At 49.0% G+C, this 6,894-nt stretch overlaps 1 protein-coding gene across 1 annotated transcript; it reads right to left on the reverse strand.

Moving 5' to 3' along the window:
- Positions 1 to 1,944: 1,944 nt before the first annotated feature.
- RPL37 (ribosomal protein L37) lies at positions 1,945 to 4,746 on the reverse strand. Its single transcript, XM_051643367.1, has 4 exons — positions 4,662 to 4,746; positions 3,576 to 3,711; positions 3,226 to 3,310; positions 1,945 to 2,056 (listed from the first exon to the last, which is right to left on the reverse strand). Exons 1-4 carry the CDS (start codon positions 4,662 to 4,664, stop codon positions 1,987 to 1,989), a joined length of 294 nt encoding a protein of 97 aa, XP_051499327.1. The 5' UTR covers positions 4,665 to 4,746; the 3' UTR covers positions 1,945 to 1,986.
- Between the last annotated feature and the right edge of the window lie 2,148 nt (positions 4,747 to 6,894).

Consider the following 6,894-nt stretch of genomic DNA (forward strand, 5'->3'; position numbering starts at 1 on the left):
ATGGTGGGGAGCCTGAAGGACTACACTTCTGCTCCTGCTGCAGTGAGCAGAAATCAGCTCTTCCAAAGTGTCACACCCTGGTCAGTCATAAAAGACCACAGAGGGAGGCAAAGAACAAGAAGCATGGTCTAACAGGACTATAGGAATCGATTTCTAATGGTTGGGTAAGCCCTAGTCCCTCAGGAATGTCTGACTTGTCAGCCTAATGGCAATGCACATACACTTTCCCTCACTGTTTCCCTCAGGAAGCATTGTTGTGCTCCAGGTGGACAGTGGAAACAAATGTCTTTTTGAACAAAGCTGAAGTGAAAGTGTGATAGTTTCTATGAATGATGCTCCTCAGGGCTTGCAGTGCAGTGCATCCACATACTACAGCATCCTCTTCTCCAGGCTGCCTCGCAAACAGCTCCAGGAGAGAGGAGCCCCAGTACTTGATGATGACTCTCAGCTCCTCCTTGGCCTGCAAAGCATTGATCCTACATTTGGAGAGATTAAAGCAGGCAGTGGGGAAGCTGCACAGGCCCAGAAGCTCTTCTCAGGATTTGACTTTCTCCTCAGGGCTTTGGCCTTGTTTTTAGGGTTTTGTTTGTGGTTGGTTTTTTGTTTGGTTTTTTTGTTGTTGTTGTTTTGTTGTTGTTTTTTATGGGGGCTTTTTGCATGTTTGGTGTGATTTGTTTTTGCAGAGCTAGACACTGTCCTAGAAGACTGTCTGCCTTCCCCCACCCTCCCAGAACGAGAAGACCTCCATCTGTGGGCAGGGCACTGAGAACATGTGGATGTGTGGTGTGTGCAGTGTATTGTAACAACTTCACCATTACTTACTTCCAGACTTCTCCAGAAAGACCAGTTGCAAGAAAGCAGAGCTCATTTTTTACATGCTAAAAGAACAGCATGGCAAGATTTCTTTGTGTTTAGAAACAAGTAGATGCACTCAAGTATCCAAAGCATTCGTATCCTTCATTTAAAAATTTAAGAAAATGCAGTCAGACACGTTCCTATTTCACGCCTGGATGAGAATTTCTTGTCATTTGCAGAAATCAGTATGTTAACTGCTGATCCTTCTGTACTGACAAAGTAGTATGCTGCTTCCGTAAATTCATGGCAAAACCAAAGCAACAATCAGAAAGAAGAGCCTCAGAAGCTTCAAGTATCAGTTTTATTTAAGTATTTTCAAGGCATCTGAAAATTCTCTAAGCCTTTCCAGCAATTGCTGCAATTCCCCAGATCTTCCTAACAGCATCTTATTATCCCTTTTTTACAGCTGAGTTTGAATGCCAGCCCAGTAGCACACCATGCAAGGCACAAATGCATCAGGCATCTCTCACGGATACCCCCAAATAACTTATTTCCATATCACACTACCTGCCATTTACCATTTATGCCCAGCAGTTAACTCAGACCTTTCTGTGTGCCAGCTTTCCACATCTACATCCTCAGACAACTGGGCAACTTCTGCCCCACCTGTAGCAGATGTCCAGCCCCTTTGTCTGGTAGCAGGAGTGCTCCAGACTGAAGTTTCTCTTTGCCCAAGAAGCAGTGACCCACTGAGTAAGCAATACACTTGCAGGACTTTCAAAATGGCCAAGAGCTTTTAACTGTTGTTCTGGGAACAACATCTGGTGCCACTTTAGAGTTACTATCTTGGAGATCCATTCTGACTCTTGACTCTCCATACTAGGGAACAATGAAACACAGAGGCAAGCAGGGCAAGCAACAGAATTCTATTTCTCTGGCAGTCCTTTTGAGGAACACAAACCAACCACTTTTTTAAGTCCGGCGTGGAGCTAAGGGTCCTTTTCAAGGCAGAGGTGCTATCAAATGATAAGTCAATTAGAGATTTTCATTACTTGTTTTAACACATACCATCAAGAAACTGTGTGTGTAAACACTCGTGTTTCACCAACCCCGCACTTCACTGAAATAAAAACACATAAAAGCAACAGATTTTCTGGATAAGACCATTTATTTTAACAAACAGATGAGTCTTTATGATGAACTGGAGGCTGCAACAGCTGCTCTCTTGGGCTTCGGTGTGGTTCCCTCACGGAATCCATTCCTACCAGTAGAAATACAGTTAACACTTTCTGAAGGGCTAATCCTGCTGCAGGTTATTTTCTGACAGGGATGTTTTAGGTTGAGTTCACCAGGCTTTTTTTTCAGTACTATGCACAGTGTATTGTAACAGCTTCACAACCACTTACTCCCAGACTTCCCCAGAAGGTCCTTGAGGAAGGCCTGACATGTCTGCAGAACTGAATTGTAGCCTAAGGGCAGTGCATGTGCAAGCCCTCCATGTCTCCAACCAGTGATTAAGACTGGCATTAAGAAAGAAGAGTGAGCCCCAGGCTTGCTTTTGCATTGGACATTTCTGCTTTCAGCAACACTCAGAGGAAAGCAAGCTGTAGCTGCACAAGGGATCTTCTGGCTTCTGCTGGGATAGACTGCACTCACCAAAACAAACAGCTGAATGGATCTCTTAACTACACCCACCCCTTAGGCTTCTACTTTCACTATTAAATCCAATGTACATTTACACAAGACTCTTGAATTACATGGCATTTTTCATTCAGCTTTCTTGTGTATTGGTCCAGAAGCTACAGAGTTCAAAATCAGAACACTGAGGTCATAGAAGATAAATTCTCATTAAGTTAAACAGCACAATATCCCCATCATTACCTCCTAAGTCCAATTCAAAGCTTTGCAACAAGTTTCAGAAACCTCAGAATCTCATGTTATAGCAACTTATTGCTAACTGAACTCCAAGTAAGAGAGCCATTACTGAAGTTATTCCAGCCCTCAACTGTTTTCTGTGGGCAAAAGGGGACTGGAATGCATTTAAAGACTTGTGTCTTACAAAAACCCACATTTCAGTGCAACTGACAAGTTAATTGACTAATAAGCAGAGGCAACAGAGGGAGTACTTCACAAAGCTTGTATTTTTAAATGTGGACATTGCATTAAAACAATCTCTGTGTTCTGTACTACCTATACTTAAGAGAAACACGAGAACTGGTTATACACCCTGCGTACTAGCAGTAAGCCAGTTTTTTTTATCCTCAAAGGAATATGCAATTATATAAGGCATCACTTATTAATGACATACTTAAGATCATACCACAGTAAGTGTACTGACAAATAAAAACGTTAAATTAGAAGGGTGAAATTTATAATTAAGTGATATCTATGCAGCAAGACTTAACACTAATATGTAGCCAAATGTTATACCTGAATCGACGGTAGACCTTTTTCAGGTGCCTCATGCGACCAGTACCAGTGGTGTTGCGTCTCTTAGCCTTCGCACTCCAGTTGTCTAAAACAGACAAGCTACTGTTATTCATCAGCACCGAATAATTAGGTTGCACGTTACACTCACACAGCTATTCAATCTGACAGAAGTAAAAAAAACCACCCTATAAATTAAGTTGATTTCTATGTAGAAATAGTGCACAGTAAAAAGCTCCTAACACCGCAATATGACACAGTATTCCTCCTTGGTTGGAAAACTGTCAGGCTTCTGAAGAAGACAAAGAAACACCAGTTTTTAAACTCAACTCAGTTAGGAGCCTGTTACTTACACTTTCTCTTGCGCTTAGCGGGATATCCACACTTCCCACAGGTGGATTTCTGCAGGTGGTATGCCTTGGACCCACATCGGCGACACAAGGTGTGTGTCTTATTTCTTCGCTTACCGAAGGACGATGTACCCTTCGTCTGAAAAGCATTTCAGGACATAGCATGTTGGAAACACCACTAGCACTTCCAAGTCATGGAACTAGAAGAAGTTCCTCTAAAAAAACACACACAAATCCGAAAAGTCCAACAAAAAGGCCAGAGGCACGCTGGACTCTGAAACACGAACTCAGTTTCACCAACAGGTAGTCTTCATTTCTAGAAATCACCTCCTTACGCCTCTCATTGCTATGCTTTATAGTATTCCCCACACACAGCATTTCCTGCTTCAGATAAAACGAAGCGGCTACCTCCAGCTCCCTCTCATCGCCCGCAGACTCATAACCGAGAAGTACTAAGCTGCCCTTCCCTAAAGTTATTCGTTTCACTCAGGTCAGACGCAAACTCACCACACGAGGCTCTGGCGGCCCAGTCTCCTCTTGCTAAATTACCTGCCCAGCTGCCCTAGCGACGGGAGAGGCCGGCCCGGCCCGCAACACACACACAGGAGACCCCGACGGAGACCCAGGTGGCACCCGGGCGGCAGCGCGGCCCCGCAGCCCACCGCGGCTCCCCGGCCCTGGCCGAGACGCCCCGCTCCCACCCAGACCCAGGCCACCAGCTGCGCCCGCTCCCAGGCCCCGGACCCGCCAGGCCCCGGACCCGCCAGGCCCCGGACCCGCCAGGCCCCGGACCCGCCAGGCCCCGGACCCGCCAGGCCCCGGACCCGCCAGGCCCCGGACCCGCCAGGCCCCGGACCCGCCAGGCCCCGGACCCGCCAGGCCCCGGACCCGCCAGGCCCCGGACCCGCCAGGCCCCGGACCCGCCAGGCGCGGCCTCCCCGCAGCGCCGTCCCGCCGCCGAGCCCGGCCGCAGCAGCGCGCACGGCTGCCCCCCGCCCCAGACGGCGCCCGAGGCCCCACGAAGCCTGGCGCGGCGGCGGATGGCGGCGGATACCAGCGGATACTCGGCGCCCGCGCCCCGGCACTCACCATCTTCCCTGGGCACCCGCACCAAAGAGACCGGGCCCCGCCCCACTTCCGCTACAGCCCGGCGAGCGCTTCCGGGAGCGCCGCGGCAGCTGCGGCCCAGCCCGGCCGTGCTCTGTGCTCTGAGACCGCTCTGTGCCGGGCGCTGCCGCCGGGCCCGGCTGCTGGGGCGGGGCGCACCTGCAGAGGCCCCGGGGTGGCGACCCCGACCCTGCCGGGCCGGGCCGGGCCCTGCCCGCGCGTTGTCCCGGTGGCCCAGCCCCTGGGCCGGGCGGGACGTGGCGCTGGGCCTCAAGCCGCGGCCTGGCTGCCGCCGCAGCGGCGGCTGCGGTGTCTGCGCCGAGGTGTCTCTGCTGGGCGGCGGAGGAGTGCGGTGCAGCAGGCTGCCGCCTTGGCACGGCGTTGTTAGAGTGCCCCTGCTGCCGTGCAGGGGTACCCGCGAGGTGCCGGCCTCTCTGGACACCATCGGAATGACTCTAGTGAGAAGCTGCGGGACGGGCTGTGTTGGGCTGTTAGACGTCCTCTTAAGTGAGCTGCCTTAACACAGAGGCAGCCCCAGCTGTGTGCCCACGGCCGTGCCGACCTGCCCCAGCCCCTCCTCGCCCCCCGCGGTTTGCCTGCAGTCGAGAGCATCACCAGGGACCCCGTCAACGCAAAATCTGCTCACATTCTGAGATGCCAGCCTATCGCACATCTTCGGTAGATTAATCTATACACAGTTCCATTTTACAAGAGAGAATTTTGGGGAAGTGACACGTACGCAGAAAAACCGAAGAAATTTCAGGGTGTGGAGGGTTAAAGCCCTGTAAGAAGGAGTTTGTTGTCCGGGAACATCCTGTGGTACAGTCCCCAAAGCGGTGAGGCTGTGTCTGGCTGCTGCATTTTTACTTCTGGACAAATGAGCCTTGTGTGGTTGTCTCAATTCATCCTCACCTTTTTCCTGCTCACGGCCTCTCACTGAATGCATTTGGTGCTAATTCATGTGCACAAACGTGCAGCCCAGGCTGTTCACTCAGCTTTTTCATTTTGGTCAGCAATTTCTGTCACTGAAATAACACCTCAGGCAGAGGTATTTACTTAGACTCGTTTTACCTCACCTGAAAATTCAGGCATCTAGTCCATTCACGGTTCAACAGTAAAGAAGAGAGATAAATGGTTGCAGAGCCTAAATAATACCATCTTAAATTAGTTGCCTAAACTGGGCTGGAAAAATCGTCCCTGGGAGGAGCCTTCCTCCTTCCATTAACTCACTAGCCTAGACAGCCCCCTTAGTCTAGGTGCATAGATTGCTGAAGTTAGGTAAAATGAATTTTGGCCTCGCTGAATTAATGAAAGTATTTTTATAGCAATTCTGTCTTCCTTGTTAAAAATCAAAAGAGAAAACAGTATCCTATGGATGAAATGCCATGCAGAAAAAAAAAAATAAATAAAATTAAAAATCCGAGTTAGCTCAAGCAACTTGAATACATCCTGCAGTCTGGTGTGAGTTGTACTTTTCCCAGCAACCTTGCTGTGTGTCTTTTAGCTAGTGCTTTTCCTCTTTCTATCTCGTTAGATCTCAGAAATCTGGAAGATGCTGTGAAGACGTTGGACAGATGCCATGGCAACAGCCTCAAAAGGAAGTTTGTTGGATTGGCTGCCTGCAAGAATTTGGTGCTGGAGGAATTATTCTTGTGCTTTGTGGGATAAAAATAACCTTTTTCATTTACATGTCTTCAGACCTGTTAGGAAAGAGAAATTTTTTGTATCATCATGCAGTTGTCTTCAGTGTTCAGGAACACTGGATACTTTCAGGGTACAGAATGGGCAGAACTGTGGCTGACCCAGAACCATCTCAGAAGCTCTTAGCCCCATGCAGGTCATGTGTGAGGACAGAGGTCACCATCCATAGTGAACTTCAGCCTTCTGAAAACCTGCAGGTTCATGCTCTGGCAGCTGCTGAATGCCATCAGTCATAGTTGAGCACTGGCTAATTCACCCTTCTGCTTTGATGCATAGAAAGGAGTCCAAATTTAGAAGGAGACGTGTATGGGTTTCTGTGTTGTCTTTTTGATACAGAACACAGCAGTCTGTCACTGCAGCCAGTGTCATTCCGCACGGCACTTTTGGTCCAGACAGGTCCAGTGGTGGAAGAAATTCTTTGTCATGCCAGGAAACACTGATCCTATTAGGTATCTGGAGCAGGGTTTATTGTGCCGTGCTTTTCTGTTTCCCCTAGCACCATGTTCTGCAGCTT

The sequence above is a fragment of the Apus apus genome, chromosome Z, assembly GCF_020740795.1.
Source record: "Apus apus isolate bApuApu2 chromosome Z, bApuApu2.pri.cur, whole genome shotgun sequence".
Taxonomy (NCBI): domain Eukaryota; kingdom Metazoa; phylum Chordata; class Aves; order Apodiformes; family Apodidae; genus Apus; species Apus apus.

Coding starts and splice junctions, on each gene's coding strand:
- RPL37 (XM_051643367.1), bottom strand. Junction 3,311..3,575: donor CGCTAAGCGCAAGAGAAAGT/GTAAGTAACAGG, acceptor TGTCTGTTTTAG/ACAACTGGAGTGCGAAGGCT. Junction 2,057..3,225: donor AAGGTCTACCGTCGATTCAG/GTATAACATTTG, acceptor TTCTACTGGTAG/GAATGGATTCCGTGAGGGAA.